This window comes from Elgaria multicarinata, chromosome 9, assembly GCF_023053635.1.
Source record: "Elgaria multicarinata webbii isolate HBS135686 ecotype San Diego chromosome 9, rElgMul1.1.pri, whole genome shotgun sequence".
NCBI lineage: Eukaryota > Metazoa > Chordata > Lepidosauria > Squamata > Anguidae > Elgaria > Elgaria multicarinata.
In genome coordinates, this window is record NC_086179.1 from 16,084,716 (window position 1) to 16,107,370 (window position 22,655).

Below are 22,655 nucleotides of genomic sequence, written 5' to 3' on the forward strand. Positions count from 1 at the left end.
TGTATTGTTCTGGAAATTAACATTGTCTGACTAAATGCAAGATATGTGCAGTATAATTTTGTAGAATTCAAGACTATTAGGGTATATTATATTACTTGTATAATATGTCATCATCATAACGGACAGGGATGGACAAGTTCCCCATATATTGCAAGGTTCTCTGACAAGGTATAAAATGACTCTGTGGGTGGACTTGTTAATACCCTCCCTTCCTGTTAACCGACGATCCTCCTGGTGAAGTTTAGACAAGCCAGTGTAAGGGATGGGAGCAAATTTTGCCCCACCTGGATTTTGTACTCAAGTGCACTGTTTTGCTTTTTCTATAGGAGTGAATGGCAGCCATTCTCTAACATTGGAGAAAATAAAATTTTAAAAAATCATATTCAAGTATACCACTGGGATGAGGCTTAACCTGCCTCCTGGCAATGATGTCTCCACTTCCTTGAGGAGCAAGTTTGGCATTTCCCACAACAGTCTTGCCAATTGCACCTTCTTCACTTTGATGGGGACATTGAGGCTTGAGCATAGCTCCATCTCAAGTTCCATTTCTTGGTTATTATAAATACTGACGTAACCCAGAGAATTAGGTTTGCATGTATGCATGTACACGAAACACATTGTAATATGACTCATTCATTCCCATTGCATTTTCAGGTTATCGTCAGGTTCCACTTTTTTCCAAACTTGGTGTCAGCCTGCGTCCTGCTTCACTCTTTGTACACATTTGGTACTTTACTCAATAATGCTTGTTAACAATGCTTCTCCAGCTGCCTGTTTTCTCAATAAAGAAACCATGGCTTAATAATACTATTTTTTTTAGTGTTATAAGTGATTTTGCTTGTGCAAGTCAATAGTATTCAGAATGTATAAAAGCCATATAAGAATTGTCTTGATGGATCAGAACAAAGGTCACACTTCCTGTTTCGGACAACTGCCAGCCAGGTCTCACAAGCAGGACACATGGAGGCACCCTAATCAAGGACAGACCTAATCTTTCCCTAATCAAGGTAGAGTCCTAATCATCTCCCTTGTTTGTCCGCAATAACCTAGCATTCAGGCATATACTGCATCTGTACATAGAAGTCCATTTAGCTATCATGGCTAATAGTTATTGGCAGACTTTCCCCTTTGAATGTGTTTAGTTTAAAATCTATCCATGCCAATGACCATCATTACATCTTGGGGTAGTGAATTTTCTTCATTATGAGTTTTAATGATGTGTAGCAGTTAATTTGTTGAGTCTCTCAAACATCTCAGAACTCTTCCATTTTCAAAAATATCCCAGATTGCTCTGTGGGGGAAGACAATGCAAGCAGGTGAGATATGCAACAGTTCTAATGTGAGAAGTGTCCTGTGCCCTTCAGAATGAGATGTGTGTAGGTTAGGACACACAGATTGGATAATTTCTGTATATATTGTGTTCCTTGTTTATCTGACATGCTGGATATCATCAGTGCCCTTTAAGGTGAATGATTACCAGATTTTATGTTTGTAGGAAGCGAATTATACTTTCTAAAGCCAGTAAAATGAAACAATTCCTTAAAAACAGTTTGCAGTTTATCACTCACTAGTGTCTATAGCTGAATGCAGCTTGATTTGGGGTTTGGTACCTGAATTTCTGAGGACAAAACTATACATGATGCTCAGTTGCATGTAGCTTGAGTTCATTTTGGGGGGGAAATACAATCACAGAGACTAAACCCATGATTATACGTGGTTTCAATAAGTCTCATTTTTGCGATGAAATGGCTGAACTGACTGTATTTTGCCAAGTTATAGAGTTGATCTCTATTTGAATATGATCTTGTCCAGATTTAATCTCTATCCCAACATAGCATAATTCTTGCAGAGTCTTGAAAAAACAGGGCTGCTACCCACAAGAGAGCTAGGCAAAATCAATGGGTTTAAACATGCCTGAATGTGTTGAATTGTGGCCTATGTCTATTTGTTACTTGAAAAGTACAGATAAGACAATTTGTTGATGAATTAACTAGATTGTTTTAGATTAGATTTCATTTCATTATTTTTGTATATAAAAGTACAATTTGCCTCTATACTTTAGTGGGTAAATTAATCAAACACATTGTGCAGATGTATTTACTTAATGAAAGATGCCAACTTTACAGATGTTAGATCAAATAAAGCAAAATGAAGACAAGGAAGAGTGCTTTAGGCGGAGATCAGAATAGGGAATGGATCAGGCTGAAGAGACATTTTAAGCACCTTTTTAAATGTTATGGTATGGGGTGGTATATAAATGTGATGATGATGATGTTGATGGTGTATTTAGTGTGATTGACTATTTTTTAAAAAAACATTTTTATTTATTTTCTACAATACTTAAACATACACCATTACAGTTAATGAAAACAACATACTACATAAATGTTGAATAAATGTTGAATATCATAATATCATATCTACATAACATAATCAAACATAACATATAAGTGCACCCCCCACCTTGGGATCTCATTCCTGATTCCAAAATTTCATACTTTCTTCTGCTGGTGGTTTCCCACTTCCCTTAGAAAGCACAAATATTAGGAACTGTTTCCAAATTCCTTCAAAATCATTTGTTTTAGCTATACCTCTTCTCAATTTAATATTACAAGTCAGTTTATCATTAATAGCTATATCCCAAACTTCTTTATACCATTCTTCAATACAATAATCCCCTTGAATCTTCCAGTTCCTAGCTACAATCAATCGTGTCGCAGTCAGCAAATTCGATCTCAATTCCTTAATTTCTTTTTTACATTTAAGATCTTCAAATAGTGACAGTAATGCAACTTTTGGTGTTCGATCTATCTTCATTCCCACTATTTCTTCAATCTCCAAAAACACCATCTTCCACAATCTTTGTACATATTTGCATTCCCACCACATATGTAAATACGTTGATTGACTATTTTTAATTGCTCCTTTGTCATTTAAATCTGTTTATTTAATACCTTTCTTACACATGCAATCCAGTACCTGTGTGGTTTCAAGTTTAAATATCTCATTGCACTGATTATGGGTTGAACTTTTCACAAAATGTCTACAGTTATTTACAGTAGAAGATGGTTGGAGAAGCATCTGAAATCAATGAAATAAAATTACAGTGTGGTGTAGTTGTTAAGGTGTTGGACTGGGAGTTGGGAGATGCGGGTTCAAGTCACCACTCAGCCATGGAAACACACTGGGTGACCTTGGGCCAGTCACAGACTCTTAGCCCAGCCTACCTCATAGGGTTGTTGTTGTGAGGATAAAAATGGAGAGGAGGAGGATTATGTACGCCGCCTTGGGTTCCTTGGAGGAAAAAAGGTGGGATATAAATGAAATAAATAAATAAAATATGGAATGTCATGGGTAGGAAATTTGAGAAGAAACAAAAATGAGTGCCAGGGACATGTTGTGTTTTATGCTGTGATGGAGCCATTCCTTGATCTTAAATTGCAGTCAGTTCCATTCAGGACTTCTACTGAGCTACTAGTTTAGTTGGCTAGATGACACTCCCTCTGGGAAGCAGGGAGTACTTTAGCTATATACTTGTACAGATCCAGAGACAATAAAACTGGCTGGTGCCTATTATATTTGAGGGGCCCAGTGCAGATTCAGAGACACAACAGGCCACTCTATATTTTGAGAGACAAAAGTAATTTGCTTTAACTTCATTTGGCTCTGATGTCCTATTTATAGTTTCTATTTGCTTGCAGCCAGTTTTCTTTTTCTATAGTAAATAGTTCATGGCTTTTTCAGCACTGTAGAGGCATATTAATGTCTTTGCTCAAGTAGCTTTTCTCTTTCTTCGTCAAGGAGAGTTTAATTTCCCCAGGCAATACAGTGGCTGTGTTCCAAGAGTGGGCTAGAATGGCAGAAGCAGACAGTCATTTTTGGCACTGCAAAATATATATTCTACTTTATCTGTACTCCGTTTCTCTTCCTACATTACAATTATCCTTCAGCTCCAACAGCTTTCTAAGCTATAAGCTCCTTAAGTCTGATTTGTGTGCCTTGAAACTATTGTTTTTTTGGCTGGGGGAAAAACCAATTCTCTGTTGTTGTCCCAGGTTCTATCATTGTTTTGTATCTGCAGAACACACTGTTACAAACCAGCCAAAATGCATTGATATTATATTTCATTATGGCCAGGATCCAAAGATGCACAGAACTTGTCCCTTGCACTTGAGGGGTTTAGAATGTGTGTTTATCAACAACCATCTCTGGCCATAGCTAGACAGGGTTTTATCCCAAGGCAATCCCCAAGATCGTTCCTGTGCATCCACATGACGCACAGCGGATCCTGGGATCAGGGAGGGATGATCCCTTCCTTGCCCCGGGATCTTGCCCTCCCCTTTAGGCCCGGTTTTTCAGTGGTCTTGGGCTGAGCCCGAGACCGCGGAATGTGTGGCTGGGCGCTGTGGTTTGTCCCGGCTCCTTGCAGTTCCTCGTGAGGACCCAGGACCCATGCATGGGGTGGAGAGCTACTCAGGAGCCCTGCGGCCATGGGGTGGTGGTGGAGCTGGAATAATAATCTTTTTTAAAAACACACACATACCTTTTGCGCACAAGCGCTTGTGCGCTGCTCCCTCTTTAAGAAAAAATGGCGGGCACGACACCTCTCTGTCTGAGGTCATCACACGTTGCGTGTGAATTGAGGGGGAGATCTCGCAAATGAAAAAATCGTGAGATCTTCACCCCTCCATCCTGCTAGACCACTAGCTCTAGCTAAGGCCTCTATGTCACATGACAAACCTCTTCTGTCTCTGAGCAGAGTTTCAAAATTATTTTAGGATATGGCATAAGATCTGCTGTTGAAAATGGAGAGGACAGTGGGGGGGAATCCCTCAGGGAATACTTTGGATACTGATCTGCAGTTTTGATCACTCAGCATGTGTGTTACTCATTGTGGATGTAATATTTTTATTTGTTTACACTTCATTTATAGAACCTGAAGGCTTTATACAGAAACAAAATTGGGGGCCTATCATTTCTCCCCAGTTTGTTTCAGTACAGAATCTTCAGGATCTATAATCTAAGCCTAATTTTTTTTAAAAAAAATTACTTCCGCTATACATAGCAACTCACAAATATGTTGAATGACCAAAAGTGCCCTATTTATACGTCTGTCTGTTTTAGTCTTTGGATTCTTGCTAATTGATTCAAAAGATCTTCAAGGTTTATGTTATTTATGTTGTATGTCTAAACCTCATTTTTAAACAACTAATTCAAAGCAGCTAGCAACAAGTTAATTAAAATCAACATCAAACTAAGACAAAACCAAAACAAATACTTAGCAGCAGAACTGATAGATAAGGTAATTTCAGCCGAAATAGAAGTTTAAGCCATACTAATAAGACCCAAGGAACTTCTTGCTTTCAAAGTATAGCTAGCATTTCTTTTTTTCCTTCCTTCCTTTTTTTTTTTTACTGTAAACACAGGGGCCAGAATTGAGATCAGGATCCTCATGGGGAGGGGGTGCTTGCCCTTCCTCACACCTGCAATTTATATTACGGAATAGTGGTCTATTACAGCAAATGTATCACTATTTAGCATGATGATGATGATGATGATGTACCTTATCAGCTGAAGTTCTCTGGGCAGTTCACAAAATTTCCAACCACTAATAAAAATACAAGATAATAAAAACATAATATAAAATCTTTAACATACAAAATTTAAGCAATTTAAACAGCTAAAACAGTTACAGTAACATGTTGTTCATGATAAAATCAAGTGACATAAATATGCCCCTGATATGCCATCAAATGTCTGGGAGTAGAGAACAGTCTTAAAGTGGTATTATGATATTTCATGATTTGGGGTCCAGGTTTGAGAATGCCCTCTCCCTTGTTGCCATCTTCTGAGCCTCTCTTGGAGGAGACAATCAGAGGAAGGCCTCAGGTGTCAATCGTAGTGTCTGAGTAGGTTCATGTCAGGAGAAGCACTGTCTCAGGTATTGTGGTCCTGAACCATGTAAGGCTTTATAGGTTAAAACCAGCACCTTGAATTGGGCTCAGAAACATGCAGGCAAGAAATGCAAGTGGGCCAGAATTGGTCTTATTTGCTCAGACCTTAATCTGGCTGCCATCTCCTATTTTGTTTCATTGCTTTCAGCTCTGAGGTATAGCAAGGAGCCACTCGGAAGCAATTATGTCAACTGCCTGGATCATTTCTTGCAGGTGCATATGTAGTGCAGGCGATGACCCCTTTATCCAGATCAGGACCTCAGCGAGGGGGAAGGGGAAGAATGAAAGCCCTTCTAATGCCCATGCTAGGATCTCAGTTGAGACTTGGGCTCTGTGCTTATTCTAGAGTTGGGGTTGGCAACTTGCAGCCTGCCTCGGCCCTTTTTGTGCCCCCACCTTGGTGCTGCTGATGAATTTGCCACTAAAGTTGCCCACCACTGCTGTAGAGGGGGTGGGGAAAGTTGAGCTGCTAACTCTGTCTTTATAGTAATGTGTATTTTGGCCCAGTCATCAGAATCAGCTGTCTTAAAGGCCTTGGAGAGCCAAAGTTTTGCCTGACATCCCAGTGGCACTCCATGTTGGGGCCAGGGGATCATCTTAGAGAGAACATTAGACAGAGTTGGCACCACTTCTGAAAAGACTATGGCCATAGCTAGACGGGGCGATATTTTGGGGTGATCCCCAGAATTTCCCTGTACGTCCACATGACACACAGGGGATCCTGGGAGCAGGGAGGGATGATCCCTTCCTTTCCCTGGGATCTCATCCTACCCTTTGAGCCCGCTTTTTCCGCGTTCTCAGGCTGATTCTGAGACCGCAGAATGTGTGTGCGGGCGTTGAGGTTTGTCCCAGCTCCTCACAGTTACTCGGGAGAAGCCAGGGCCCGCACACAGGAGCTCTGCGCCCATCGGGTGGGGTGAGCAGGGAAAATTGTAAAAAATGGGGAAAAAAACTTACCTTTTGCACATGAGCACTCGTCTCCTTTAAGATAAGAAAAAATAAAATGGTGGGCGCGACATCCTCTCCCTTTGAGGTCGGAGCACGCCACGTGAAAACGGAGGGGGAGATCTTGCGATAAAAATACCACGAGATCTTCACCCCTCCATCGCGCTAGACCAGGTAGGTCTAGCTGAGGCCTATGTTTCTAGTAGCCATTTACTGAACTCCAGTCAGGTGGGGCTTGCAGAGCAGGTCCTCACCTGTTAAACAGAGTGTACCATGAATTATTGCCTAGAGGAGGCAGTAGGAACAAGGCAGATGGACATTTTGATTATTACGCTGGAAAGGATATCTATATTTTAATTTCTCCATTCTGTTCTAGGTGACATTTACCAAAGCACGCTTTGGAAAGCAAATGGAGCTCTCTAGGTCTATGCACATATCAGCATAAAATCCTTTCAACTTCCTGGTGCCACACTAGAAACACACATGAAGGACCAGCGAGTAGAGAACACTGCAGTTTTGTGACTGTTGACAAACTGAGGATTGACTTCATATTGACTTAAAGGTTCTTAAAGATTTAGTTGGCTAGTAAAGGGGATTACAGATATTCACGAAAGAGAGGTCTGTTGACAGCTATTAGCCATGGTAGCTAAATGGAAACTCAATTTTCAGATGTAGCAAATCGCTGAACGATTAATAAGGAAAAACCACAGAGGAGGGTTGTTGCCTTCATAGTCTTCTTGTGTCTGACTAGCTGCTCTTGGCAACAGAATCCTGAGCTACATGGACTTTTGGTCTGATTCAGCAGGTTTCTTCCTATGTTCTCTCACACACTTGTCTGTATTCTATATAGAAACTTTGTACTTTAGCCTGATGTGCTACCTAATGCCTCAGGATGAACTTTGACTGTAGGCTAAATCCATTTATCTGCATAATAATCCTCAGCAGAAACAGAAATACTGCCTATTGCACAAGAAAAGTTGCCACCTTTGAAATTACATGCTTCAAAATATATACATATGTCTTTTAAATGTTCGTGCTAATGGGAACCATTTGCAAATAGAGGGTAGTAATTCCATGAAGATAACTAAATGACAATGGACCATGAAAAACTCATTATAATATCCTTGTGATTAGTGGCCTGTTCTGTGCACTTAGTGACTCCCCTTATGCACATATTCTCCAAGGCAAACACTTCAGCAAATGTAGCAAAAGCGCCAGTGGGGAAATGGGAAAAGAAATCTTAATGAATAAATAATTCAATTGTCTAAGACAATGTTCATATTACACTGTTCCCCTATGGGTATCACTTTTCTTCATCTAACTGGACATTGTTCAGTTGAATGTTAATGGCTCCTGCAAATGTTTTGTGTGCTTTTCATGATGAGATGTAAAACATGTTCTTAACACTGTATGGCATTGGCCCAATTCTCAGAGGTGCTAAACCTGCCTCTAGACTGTACCACATAAGATTGTAAATTGGAGCTCGAATGCTCTTAAAAACAACAACAACAACATTTTAAAAATAAATAAAAGCTCCATCACACCTGCATGTTTGCCCTGGTTTACCCTCATTTCCATAGTGTATGAAAGCTTGCGGACTTACACCTGTGCGCTTGTATGTTCCAAGCGTCTTTACACCTTTCCTGTACCGTGCGCTGTGCGTCACTGTTATTCTGCTGAGGTTTACTCTCAGCTTGTTTTTGCCATCGCCTCCGCCCCTTGATCTCCTTTGTATCTCCCCCTTACAGTTTATTGGTTGTTGGAAGTTGGACAACTCTCCCTCCATTCATCCTTACCAACAGCCAGGTCTTGCACTGCTTTTCCATTGGGAGTAGCTTCTCTTGTTACTGAACAGTTTTGGAAAAGAACTCTTTCTCTCCTATGTACTGACAATGTATATTCGCAAGGCTTAACTAACCATTTAGCTGCCAGTGGAGGATGCAGTGTTCCCGGAGCAGTTCTTTCCAGTTTGCTGTTTTAAGACTCAAAAAAGAAAGCTTCTGAGTGATCACACTATTAAAATCATTTCTGTATGTGTTTACTCAGAAGTAAGGCTCTCTCCGTTCAATGGGGTTTACTCAAAGGTAAGCCTGCATGTGATTTTAGCAGTTGAAATCAATGGGATTTAGTTTTGAGTAAGGGAACGAGCAGATCTGTAATTTATGAACTTGAAGATGCACAGCTTCGCATTATCAAAGCAATGGAAAATCGATCCTATGATCCTTCTCACTGGTGGACTATGAGTAAAAGGATTTAAGGGGGGAAATGTAAAAAATCATAAAAAATCAAGGGATGACCCAATCTGATTCAAATTTGGTATGCTGAAAGCTCTCCTTAACAGCTATCAGTGTGCCAGTTTTGATCTCTTTCTTTCAAATTTACGCAAATGTAAGCATTTGCTTAATTTCCATTTTAAAAAATACCTTAAAATCAAGGGATGATCCAAACTGATTCAAATTGTGCTTGCTGAAAGCCCTCCTTAAGAGCTATCACTGTGCCAATTTTGATCTGTTTATCTTTAAAAATGAGGGCACTGCTGGCAAGGAGGGTGCATTTTCCACATTTCTTTTAAGGTAAAATGCCTACTCAGGAGTAAGAACATAGAGTTCAATGGGACATCTTCCTGCTCCAGAGGGACTACTTATAACCTACATGCAAATTTAATCCATAGATTAATTGATTAATCAACTAAAACTCCTATCAGCTGCCACTGGAGGTTGCCTAGTGTTCCCCTTGTCATGCACTTCCAATCGCATGAAAGAGCATGTATTCAGAGTTGCATCCTGTTCATTTCAATGGGCTTGAACCCCCCCCCTGCTTTTGAATACTGAGCTGAGGGAAGGAAGGGACGGCTTGCTTCGTGGGAAGGGGAGCCCGGTTGCGATCCTACATGCATTTACTTGTGAGTAAGTCACATCACAGCCTTGGATTGAGGGTGACTTGCAGCCCCCTTTTATTGAAAAGGAGAGAGGGAAAGGGGAGGGGAGAGAAGCTACGCAGCCAGCTCAGTCCAGCTTAACATTTTGGTGGGGAAACCAGCCCAGAGATCATGCCAGCTAGCCTCTCCCAACCTCCTAGGGAATGAAGGTGAGGAACACCTTCACTCCCCCCTCTATGATGTTACCAACGCACACAACCCCCTCTCGCTTCCCCAACCCCCCAAACAAGTCATGAAGCAAAGGTGGAGGAACGAAAATACAACAGACCGTTCTTTCATTCAACCCAGCAGCCAGGAAGAAGCAGGAGGAAAGGATTTGAATTTAAAAACACCCACTGGAGAAAAGGCATGCCCCTCCCTTTCGTCATCAATACTGTCCCTTGAGCACACTTTCGTCAGCAGTACCACCCCTTGAAAACACGCCTAGAGAACATCGGATTGAAAACGATGGATGAAAATACACGTTGAAGTTTGAGCAGTGTGCTTTTGCATTACAGGAAGAATTTGACTTTCCTCGTACCGAAAAACATCACTAAGGTGGTGGTGGTGGAGAACCACAATCTCAGCAGGACATTGTCGACGTCATTTGTGTCCTTTGCATACAATGCACTGCATCAGTAGACTACAACGCTGGTGTGATGGAGCTCTAAAACTCAATGTATAAAAGAAAAGCATGTTAGGGAAAACTGTTAATCTAGAACCCTTTTCCCCTGATATCTAGTTATCTTTATAGAGCACTTTTCTGGTAGATAGATAAGAGCATCATTCAATCATGTGAGCTTCCATTTACTTGTCTAAAGTGGTACAGCCCAGGGAAAGGCTGAAGCCTTTCATCTCAGTGAAAACTAGGCCTATATCATCCCAATTTATCTATGTACAAATGTGAAGAAAAGGGAGGGAGGGAGAAATGCTCAATTCAAAGTGCTAGTCTTAACCATTAAAGCTCTACACGATTTAGGACCCAAATTCCTGTTGGTCTACCTTTGCTCACGTCAACCCACTTGTCCACTGAAATTGTCATGTAGGCTGAATTGCCAAAGAAGAGGAAATGCGTCACCAAAAAGAGGACACCAATTTGCATACAATTTTCCTAAACTACTTTATAGGTGTAGATACAAATTCAGAAATAATTGTTATACTTTTAGTAGAAATACTGTACTTCTCACCATAGAGTGGAAGGCTGAGCAGGTGACTTGTGTGCCTTGCTCAGTCTGGATGGCTTTAAAAGGGGGTTGGATAAATTCCTGGAGCCTAAGGCTATCAATGGCTACAATCCCCGATGGTTGTGTGCTATCTTCAGTATTCGAGGCAGTAAGCCTGTGTGCACCAGTTGCTGGGGAACATGGGTGGGAGGGTGCTATTGCAATAATGTCCTGCTTGTTCATCCCTGGCCGATGGCTGGTTGGCCACCGTGTGAACAGAGTGCTGGACTAGATGGACCCTTGGTCTGATCCAACAGGGCTCTTCTTATGTTCTTATGCTGTCCAGGTGCTGTTGATGGGCAAGTTCAATATCCAGCTCTTCTTTCTCATGTTTATTTTTAAACTGCACTTGGATTGCACAGCTCTTCAAAGGGAGGATGTCTTCAAAACAGAGCACTGTCCTCTGTAAAAGAGGACATTTGTGATAGTATCCCATGGTAATACTACTTAGATTAGGCCCATTAACTTTGATGGGTTTTTCTGCGTAGCCATGCGATTGGGTAATACCCCTGGTCACCCATATCATAATCTGAGAGAAAGCCTTCTTAGTATTGGCTTCTTGCTAGGAAGGCTTCTCTGGGGCCCTCATTACTATCATTTAGGCACCAGGCAAAAACATTTCTGCTTTCCCCAAGCCTTTAAGATTTGTTAATGTTAGCATTTTAACTTAGAGCCATCTTGATTTTACTTTCAATTTCAACGGTTTTAGTTTATTCTGTTAGTATGGTCTTATTTTGTTACATTCTACTTTTTAACTTTTTTTTTTAAAAAAAACCACACATTTCTTATTGTTTTGTTAAATAACCTGGGAATATAAATTTCTATGGAAGGTGCAGGACATAATTCATGTATATTAGTCAATAATCTTTCTCCGCTGTGGCATCCCGGTTGTGGAATGAGCTCCCCAGAGAGGTCCGCCTGGCGCCTACACTGTACTGCTTTCGTCGCCAGCTGAAGACCTTTTTATTCTCTCAGTATTTTAACACTTAATTTTAACTTAAATTTAAATTTTACTGTTCTAACTCTGTATTTTAATCTTATATAAATTTTGTTGCATGGTTTTATCCTGGTTGTGCTTTTTTATACTGTATTTTGTATTTGTGCTTTTAACCTGTTGGTTGTTTTATTATGGTTTTAACTTTTGTGAACCGCCCAAAGAGCTTCGGCTATTGGGCGGTATAGAAATGTAATAAATAAATAATCTGAAAGGAGACTGCTTCTTGGGTAAAGGTTAGAAAAATTAAAGGTTCCTTTCAGCCTGCCACACAAAGATTATGATTGTTCTGTAGCAAAGTATATGTATCTCACTAGTTTTATTGTCATAATGGTGGAATGAGTACTATGCTCGACTTGGGGAGTTTTCCCTCACAAAGTCTGAGACCTTTTGGCGACTGCTATCATATCTCAGTTCCAGAGACAGGGCAGGAGCAATGCAACATGCTGTCAGCTCAAGCTAGCAACATGCATCATATGCTACAGAGCAAGGTGGAAAGCTCCCAGGATCATAGAATCATAGAATAGCAGAGTTGGAAGGGGCCTACAAGGCCATCGAGTCCAACCCCCTGCTCAATGCAGGAATCCACCCTAAAGCATCCCTGACAGATGGTTGTCCAGCTGCCTCTTGAATGCCTCTAGTGTGGGAGAGCCCACAACCTCCCTAGGTAACTGGTTCCATTGTCGCACTGCTCTAACAGTCAGGAAGTTTTTTCTGATGTCCAGCTGGAATCTGGCTTCCTTTAACTTGAGTCCATTATTCCATGTCCTGCACTCTGGGAGGATCGAGAAGAGATCCTGGCCCTCCTCTGTGTGACAACCTTTTAAGTATTTGAAGAGTGCTCTCATGTGTCCCCTCAATCTTCTCTTCTCCAGGCTAAACATGCCCAGTTCTTTCAGTCTCTCTTCATAAGGCTTTGTTTCCAGACCCCTGATCATCCTGGTTGCCCTCCTCTGAACACGCTCCAGCTTGTCTGCGTCCTTCTTGAATTGTGGAGCCCAGAACTGGACGCAATACTCTAGATGAGGCCTGACCAGGGCTAATGATCACTAATGATCCAAGGGTGGTAGAAGAGCATTGAGAAGCCTCACAACCAGAAAGGAAACTTGCTCCCCATGTATGTGTTCTAAAATTCCCTAAACAAAAGCCTGGAGAGCCTCAAAAAGTGTTGTGAGTTCAAAGAGAAATTATATTAAAGATGTTAATTGTATTAAAGCTTCCTCTGGGGCTTTCCTCTGTTTCATTGTGGCATAAAGGTACATCCCTCTTTATCTTTGTTGCTGCATGAAAGGAAGTAGCTCCTTTGTTCTGCGAACGGTGCTGGTGTTTTGCTCTCCATGCAAAGGAAGAAATGAAAATACACTCCAGCGACTACTGACCTGGATACTATTCATCGTCCTAAAGGATACCATGTTTCCTTGAACCAACAGGCAATAAATCAAGGGAATCAATGTGAATGTACTCAGTGATTGTTGTTTTATTTGGCCGATATTTCATTCACACAAGCCACTTCAGCAAGCGTAACGGTACATCACTTCTAGATGATTTCACCTCTAAATAGACAGCAGTTTTTCCCAGCGGATTACAGTGCGAGTGACTGGGAGCTGTCTACGTAGTGTTCTCCATATATTATTTGACAAGACCTGGAGGCTTTCCATCAAACCAATCTGAAATATGTTATCTTCAGCTTCAATTAATTTCTCAAAATCCATGGCAAACTGGGTGCGGTTAATTAAGTGGATGGAATCCTTGGCAACTTTGCTTGCTGTCCAGTGAAGGTTAGCTTTTTTGAAATAGTGTATCTGCAGATTAATTTTTCCCAAGATCTGTGTAATAGGTGGAGCAAAAGCAATTGTCCACTCTGATTTCCAAAGTCCATTCCAGAACTTCTGGTACTGATGGCTTTCAATGCAGACCACGAAGAATGGGCTGCGTTTGAGAGTTTTTCGGTACACACAACAGCTTCCCGAAGGGAAATGTCTCTTCATGTAGGACTCTAAAGTGACATTAAGCGTTTCTCTCCATAACTCCGCATTATCTTTTCTGATACAACGATAAAGCAGAAGTTTATCCACTCTTTTGGTCAGGTGATCAAACCTGAAAGAAAGCTTGATCTGTGGATCAAAGAAGCGATTACCTCCAAGATGATTGAAGCGAGTCACTAGAGCATGGTTTCCTCTTATGCTCACAGCTGTGAAGTTGTTCCTGGAGTGATTAGCACACACCGGAGCAGCCTCGTACCTCATGAGATGGTAATTGCAAACCAGAACGCAAAGATCTTCAAAAACATTCAGGAATTCTCCTGGGGGTGCCTGAAGTAGCAAATTGCAGATCAATTCTATTTTTTCTTCATCAGACAATTCTTTTTCACTCATCATGGTCTGTCTTGGAAGCATGAAGCTAAACATGGAAACAAAACTGGGGGGGGGGCACATAAAAAACCCTCTAAATAGTTCTTTTCAAAGTGCAAGGGAATTAATGCATGTTTTTATTTACCTGAGGGTGAATGGGATTTTTTTTTAACGTGCCATTCTCTTCCTAAAAATGTCACCTTATGCAAAGATAGCGGGACAGTTCCATCCTCTTATACCCTGTCTCAGTTCCAGTTCCATTTTAACAGTTTACTTGCTAGCAATTATTTGACACAAGTTGCTTTAATGTAGCCATCTCTTCCGTGCCTTCAATTCCATGAAAGTGCTACATTAAATAGTTCGTTTTCAATTCTACCTCATCTCACATTTAGCCTGCCATATATATGAGTTGATGAACAGTTGGAACTGCCCAATTCTGAGTTGAATTAAAGCTCAGGAAAGCGATGCATGATATGGCCCCAATATTGTTCCAGCATGGTGGCACCATTCTGGCTTATTGCAGTTGTGTTGGTATAATGTAACTGGTTTAAAGGTAAGCCGGTGTAGCTATTGTGCTCCATCCTTAAGTACAACTTAACTGGTTCACTAAGATGCTCCATTGTGTAAATTTTTGTCCTATCTTTTTGAATTCCGATGACGCATAATGGGCAGTCATCAATAAGTTTGACAGTTAACATATAGTTACAGTGGTAGCCCATCAGCTGAATGTCAGTTATCCCAATAGTTTGAATTCAGAAAGCACCCCTTAGGCAGCAATGTTATGTGCACTTACTATTGAACTCCATGAAAATTATTTCTGAGTAAGCATATATAGGATTGGAGTTCAAATTGGTCAATATTTGTTACCTTACATAAAAATAATACTCTCATACATGTTAGATTAACCACATGTGCAGGGTGACTGACCCAGGCTATTCAGGTAATGGTGCGGCACTATATTTAAAATCAATTCCAACGTAGACTAGAATAGAGGAAGCTGCTTTATACTGAGTCAGACCATTGGTCCATCTAGCCCAGTACTGTCAACACTGACTGGCAGTATCTTTCAGGCAGGATTCTTTCTTCACCCAACCTGGAGAAGCTGGGGATAGAACCTGGAACCTTCTGCATGTACTCTATCACTCTGTGCTATGGCTCTTCCCTTCTCAGAACCAATACATCTGCCCGATATCATGATTTGGCTGTTCAGGTATATGGTACTTGTCCAGCCTTGAAAATTCATGGCCCAAAGACTGCTGTCATGGTTTGGATTAATAGATGCCTGCAAGGTATGTCACATCAGAAATTATGCTGGACAGTAATTGCATCCATGTCCTTGTGAGCCCTAAAATTTCTAAATGTGAGTTGAAAATTGAATTGCTTAGAAATGACTCCAGAGGATCAGGCTGGATGACAAACCAACATTAATAATCCTGAGGATGTGGCAGACTGACTCCAGTCTTGCATGGTTGACCTCCCCCCGCTTTTTACTAGAAACATCATCATTCCCTTTGCAATTAAGGCTCAGGATCATTTAACCGAGATTTGTTATACCTTACCTATTAAGAGATCTGAGTATGTTCTCTTGCTTCAGACCACAAGAACTGCCTTATCAATTTAAGTGAATTCAGGTGTGGAGTTAGAACAGCTGTGTACCCAAAAGGGAGGTATCAGCATGGTCAGGGAACACCAAGGATTGCAGAAGTAGAAAACAAGTCTTCTTGGGTGGGGATTCCTAAGGGGCAGCCCCTCCCCACCAAAACAGCTCAATGAGGACTGCCCAGGCTCAGTAGTCATGGTACGTTGACTATGAATTGGAAAAGAGAAATGGAAATCTGGTGGGGACAGGCAGAATGTAATGGAGTATCCTGAAAGAAGGCATAGCTGCCTGGCTGAAAGATGGATCACTCCACACTGTAGCATTTTGTTTCAGGTCCCACTTGTTGGATACAATTTAGACTAACATTCTTTGGAACAATCCAATCAACCAACAGATGCTGGGTGGTTTGTTGGAACTAGGCCAATGGTTGACTTTTGGACCATGATCTACTGCTTACCCTTGGAGTTCAGAGTAACATTAGCAGCACACAGACATTGAACTCAGGTAGTAGACTAAATTGTAAACTGTTGGAGATGGTTGTGATTGCAAACATTACTTTTTTGTCTTGGTCTGGATCTTCTGTGTATTTGTCAGCTGAACCTGCTTCTGAAGTCACTTCTGGTCACTTCTATTATGATGTCAGCAACGCAGAGGTCACAGGTGAAGCAACAACATGGCCTGTAACACTGCATTATTTAAAACGGCCAGGTGAAGAGGGGAACAAAGTTTGTGTCATGTACTAGTAGACAGAGCATTCTTCATTAGGCATGTCTACACCAGCCCTATATCCTGGGATCGTCCCTGTGCATCCAAATGCCACACAGGGGATCCCAGGAGCAGGCAAGAATGATCCTTTCATTTCCCTGGGATAACCCTTAGGTGCAGAAAGGGCCTTAGAGTTGAGTTCAAATCCCAGCTTATCCCTTCAGCACCCTATTGTCTTGAGCAAACTACTTTCTTCTAGCCCTATCTGTAAAATGCGTACAATGTTCTTTGAGCTGTTTTGAGAACAAATGCAATAAGAACAGTAAAGCAGCTGGTGTAGTTAAGTAATAATTATGCTTATCACCATCATCTTATTAATCCTACCCAAGCCATTTTATTTGGGTGTGATAAATGTAGCATTCTTACAGTTCAACAAGCAGAATCAGCCATTCTTGTGGCTTACTGGTCATTTTACTGATGTTGAAGTATTTCAAAATTCCCAAATCCCGATACTGCAAAAGACATGAAAAGGGCGATCAAAATTATTAAGAGTTTGAAGTACCTTCTTCATACAGTTTTCTAGAAATTTATGCTCTGCCTTTCTATGATAAATCATATTCAAGACTCTTTAAAAATATATGTCACAACAAATTGAAAATCCTAAATCATAAAGCAAATAAAAAGCAGCAGTAAAAAACAAACTATCGGCATTATAAAAAAAACTTATCAGCAAACAGCAATTTATCACTTTTAGTTCAGGAAAGGAACAAAGGTGAGACATGATACAGGGTTTATTAAATCATGTCTGGTTTAGAGAGAATGGATTGCCCTCATAATCAGGAGCATCACTAGGTTCTTAAAAGATGATGGAGGAGGGGTCAGGGCCGTAAGACACAATTCTGCATAAAATCTGCTTATGCTCATTTATTTCTATATATTCAAATTCATAAATAATTACTAGGGTTTATTTACATTTCACAGAAGGCAAAGCCAGCCAATTAATTGCTCATCCAAATCTCCTTCAATACAATAGAATATTTTTAATTATTTTGCAGCCCTTCCAAAATCATCCCAAATCAGTAGTTCCTCTTCTATTGCAATTAATTTACAGTCTCTTGCTGTTCTTTCCATCCACTTCTCTCTTCTCTTCCCCACCTCTGCTCTCTCTTTTCCCCCTGGAATAAAATTGCCCCTACCTCATACAATTAAGTTTAGAAGAAAAGTTTCCATTAACACCAATAGAAAGTTAATTGCCGTGGGGGGACGGGACACACACTGGTGAGGATGTTCCAGATGTGGGGATGGGAGTGAATTCTTCCCTCCCCAGCTGCAGTCCCCCTTGAAAACTACCTCCTCCATGACAAGCTAAGAAAGAAACCTTCCATTGGCATCAATGGATGCTGGGGCTATGCGAAATTGAGCCTCAACACCCCTATTCATAACACTAGATTCTAGTGACTAGAATTTGTAGCCACTCCATGAATTCAATTGGAAATAGTTTTAGGGCACATAAAAGAAAGGATTTCTTCACACAAGGCATAATCAAGTTAGGGTGCAATCCTACGTATCCAATGCATTGCCTGGGCTGAAGCCAGCAGGGCAGAAGGAGCACTGAAGGTGATCTTCATTTTCCAACCCTCCAATTATGTTTTTTTTTAAAAAAATTAATGGAAGTACTTTTTTTGCCCGTAAAATGATGGTATTTCAGAAAGGGAAGGAAGGAGGCTGGAAGAGACTCAGGATAACTCATATCCTGGACTCTTCAGCCTCCACCCCTCCCACCCACTGCCTCCTTTTCCCCAACTCTGAAGTCGATTTTCCAAATTTGGAGACTAGCCTGCACAGTTTTTTCCACACCAGCTGTGAAGAGGTTGGGGCAGGGGGGTGTCTCTGACTCCAGCTTCTGAGGTCAGAGCACTGTCTCCGATCTCAGTGGGGGGAATCCCCACTATTCCGTGGCCCCTCAGGCAATGTCTAGGCACTATAAGGTTGCTCGCTCCCTTACGGGATTTACTGCACAAGATATGGCTATAACCATGATACTTAGATGGCTTTAAGAGGGGAATGGACAAATTAGTGGAAGATATTACCATAGCTTCTTTACTGAGATTTATATCATGCTGTCTGTCTTGCAGCTGCAAACTGAGTCTCAGTGCACAAGTGTATGGGCTGATCTGTGTGCAGGGGCTGGTTGTTGTTATTATATGCTTTAATATCCATTTTCGGCCCAAAGAAGCCCCGAACCCATGAACAAAATATTTAAATATTTTTTTAAAAAAATGTTAAAAAGCAAGTTGTGAAGGAAATACATTCTGCACATGCTCAGATGCACCCTGTATGACTTTGGGGTTTTGAGTCCACACACTGTGAACAAAGCACTTTAGTTGTGGAAGCTGAGTAATATAAGCAAGAATTAAAGCGATAGTGTGTAGTGTGTGTTTTGTTTACTTTTAGCACTACATTTCTCTTTTTCCTGAGGGGGGAATCTATCATCTATCTACCTATATATGATAATCAGCCTTGGGGTCCTTGAAAGAAATAGAAAAAGAGTGGGAATCCCTCTCCTGATCTGAACATACCCGAACACTACAATTAACATCTGGTCTCCCTCTCTGACTGACCTCTCCAAGGGAGGCTTGGAAGGTGGCAAAAATGGAGAGAGCCTTCTCAGTGGTGGCTCTCTGATCCTAGAATGAGCTCTCCACTGAGGCTTGTCTGGCATCGAAACTGTCATCTTTTCAGCACCAGGTAAAGATGTCCCTCTATTCCCAGGTATTTAATAGGGGTGTGCACGGACCCCCCGCTCCGCTTCACTTGCAGATCCGCCATTTTTCGGAGCGGGTCGCTCCGCCCCGCCCCCGCTCCGCCCACTTCCGCTCCGCTCCGCTCGGAGCTCCGGATCGGATCCGGAGCTCCGTTTTTGCCCCCCCATAGGCTTGCATTGAAAGCTAAAAAAGTAAACAACTTTTTTTCCGTTGAAGTTAGAAACCTCACGTTTGGCACCATGACACCTCATGGGCGTATACACACACACGCCAAGTTTCAAGGCAATCCCATCATCCCCTGATTTTTGGCGAATTTTTGAAAATCGGGCACCCCATTCACACCCCTTGGGATAGCTCCGTCAATTTGCATGTTACAAACCTCAAACTCGGCACCAGGGCAGCTTATCCATGTGTCCACATGCACGCCAAGTTGCAAGCAAATCCCATCATCCCCTGATTTTTGGCGCGGCTCTACCCTCTAACGCACCTCCCATAACCCTAATTCACACCCCTTTAGATAGCTCCGTCAATTTGCACGTTAGAAACCTCAAACTCAGCACCATGATAGCTTATCCACGTGTCCACATGCACGCCAAGTTTCAAGGCAATCCCATCATCCCCTGATTTTTGGGGAATTTATGAAAATCGGGCACCCCATTCACACCCCTTGGGATAGCTCCGTCAATTTGCATGTTAGAAACCTCAAACTCGGCACCAGGAGAGCTTATCCATGTGTCCACATGCACGCCAAGTTGCAAGCAAATCCCATCATCCCCTGATTTTTGGCATGGCTTAACTCACCCCAAATTGTCCCATTCTACAACTACGTCAATTTGCACGTTAGAAACCTCAAACTCAGCACCATGATAGCTTATCCACGTGTCCACATGCACGCCAAGTTTCAAGGCAATCCCATCATCCCCTGATTTTTGGGGAATTTATGAAAATCGGGCACCCCATTCACACCCCTTGGGATAGCTCCGTCAATTTGCATGTTAGAAACCTCAAACTCGGCACCAGGAGAGCTTATCCATGTGTCCACATGCACGCCAAGTTGCAAGCAAATCCCATCATCCCCTGATTTTTGGCGCGGCTTAAACTTTTTAACTCACCCCAAATCAAGTCCCATTCTACAACTACGTCAATTTGCACGTTAGAAACCTATCCTTTGGTCCCATGACAGCTTACCCATGTGTCCCCATGGACACCAAGTTTCAAGGCAATCCCATCATCCCCTGATGTTAGGGGAACTTTTGAAATTTGAACACTCCAGTATGTCAGGGATTTAAAGTTGCAATTGCAGACAGCTCAATGGGGCCAGTTCCAAGGCAATCCCAACATGCCACGAGATAACCCTAAATCTTCTGGCACATTTGAAAAAGGGATTATTGAATTTGATAAAGTCTAAGTGAGCGCAGGAAGGACTTCTCCCCTGAGTCAAAGCAAGACACATACACCATCGCTGCAAGGCGGGAAGGGGAGAATTATTATTATTATTATTATTTATTTATATAGCACCATCAATGGAAAGCAGGCAGGCAGCATGCATTGTAGTGCCGCAAGGATGGCTTGAGCACTAACGCATAGCAAACCAACCCATAAGTGGGCGCAAAGTGAGGCAAAGATGGCTGGTTGTTTCTTTCTAAGCCAGCAGTTACGCCTTGAGGGGCACAGAGGAGGACGATTGGGAGCAAACCAGGCACCAGGCGGGCAGAGAGGCAGGCAGAGTAGGCGAGGAGTCAGTCCTGGCAGATGCCCCACCACAGCAGCACCCCGGGGGAGGCGGGCAGGCAGGCAGGCAGGCTGCGGGCATTTCTGGGGGCACAAGGAAGTGATGGCTGGTTTCTAAGCCAGCATTGCAGTTAGTCACGCATTGCAAACGCAAACCATCCCAGCGAGTCGGTCACCGAGGAGGACAGGCTAGCAGAGGGGCAGGCAGAGTGACATGTCATAGATCTAGTATTGGGGAGGAGTCAGTCCCGGCAGATGCCCCAACACAGTAGCACCCTGGGTGGGCATTGGAAAACGCCATCTTGTGGGTCAATACTTCCCCCACCCCATGTCCTGCAGGGTTGCCTGCCTAACCCTTGTGGGGATGGGAGATGGAGAGCTTAGAGTGGCAGTGCCAGCAGCAGCCTTCGGCTTTCCCCTGGAACCAGTCGCCTTGCCCGCCTCTTTCCCCAGCAAGATCGCCTGGTGCTGCCTATGAAGATGCATCTTCATGCTGCTGGTTCCATAATGCCCTGTCGATGAACCCCTGCTTAGGCTGAGTTTGCAGTGGCGACAGACAGCAAAGCGGGGATCCGCTCCCAACTCAAAGTGGTCCCACACGATGCTTGTCTTTCGTTTCTGTGGTGACACCACCAATTGCCCGCCTGAGCTCTCTGGTGTTGCCACAGAAACAGGGGTGTGGGATGAGACTGGGGAGAGAGCCTCGGCCTGCTGCTGCTCCTCCTCAGCCCCCACATCCTGGAGGCCCACCGCCTCCTCCTCCTCCCCCCCCTCCACTGTGCTGAGGACCTCGTCTAGGTCCATCAGCGGGCTCGTGGGCTGAAAGGAGAATGAAGGAGTTGGGGATACTCCTCCTCCTCTAATGGCACTGCTGCCACGTGCCTCTTGCAAACGGGCACTTTTCCCATTCCCACCCTCAAAAAGAGAACGCCGGGCACAAGTTGCAGAAGAGAGTGGCTCTGCCTGCTGCTTGTCCTGCTTCTGTTTTGGAGCAGTCAGCCAAGGAGTTGCCCGTTTGAGTTTCACAGGAGGAGAGGAAGCCCTGCTGGCAGACTGAGCCTTGCTGCTTTCAGCACGCCTGCTTTCTCTTTTCATGATGACTAACAAAATATTAATACTACTAATACTATGTATAAGGTACTACTAAGAATATGTATAAGAAGAATATAATATGTTTAAATGTAGGGAAATGGGACAAGAACAATAAAATATACTACTACTAATATGTATGAGAATATACTACTAAGAATATCTACAAGAATATAATAATATGTTTTAGAATATTACTAATAAATGTAGGGAAATGGGACAAGAAATGGGACAACCACTACTATAAGAAGAACAAAATATGAATACTACTACTAATATGTATGAGAATGTATACTAATAGACTACTAAGACTATGTCAAAGAATATAATAATAATATGTTTAAGAATAGGGAAATGGTGTGCGTATGCTTTCCCCAAAAT

At 42.3% G+C, this 22,655-nt stretch overlaps 2 protein-coding genes across 2 annotated transcripts in view; one reads left to right on the forward strand and one right to left on the reverse strand.

Moving 5' to 3' along the window:
• The window catches only part of PLCZ1 (phospholipase C zeta 1), a 114,939-nt gene extending 114,196 nt beyond the window's left edge, over positions 1 to 743 (forward strand). Inside the window, exon 13 of the mRNA XM_063134521.1 lies at positions 655 to 743. Within this exon, the coding sequence (XP_062990591.1) occupies positions 655 to 743 (89 nt within the window). The remainder of the gene's footprint in view (positions 1 to 654) is intronic.
• A 12,757-nt stretch (positions 744 to 13,500) lies between these two features.
• Positions 13,501 to 14,446, reverse strand: CAPZA3 (capping actin protein of muscle Z-line subunit alpha 3). The gene has a single exon (XM_063134561.1). The coding sequence runs from the start codon at positions 14,439 to 14,441 to the stop codon at positions 13,587 to 13,589; it is 855 nt and encodes a 284-aa protein (XP_062990631.1). The 5' UTR covers positions 14,442 to 14,446; the 3' UTR covers positions 13,501 to 13,586.
• Between the last annotated feature and the right edge of the window lie 8,209 nt (positions 14,447 to 22,655).

Bases quoted from the DNA above. Each gene is read 5' to 3' on its own strand.
- CAPZA3 (XM_063134561.1), bottom strand. From the start codon at position 14,441: ATGTTTAGCTTCATGCTTCCAAGACAGACCATGATGAGTGAAAAAGAA.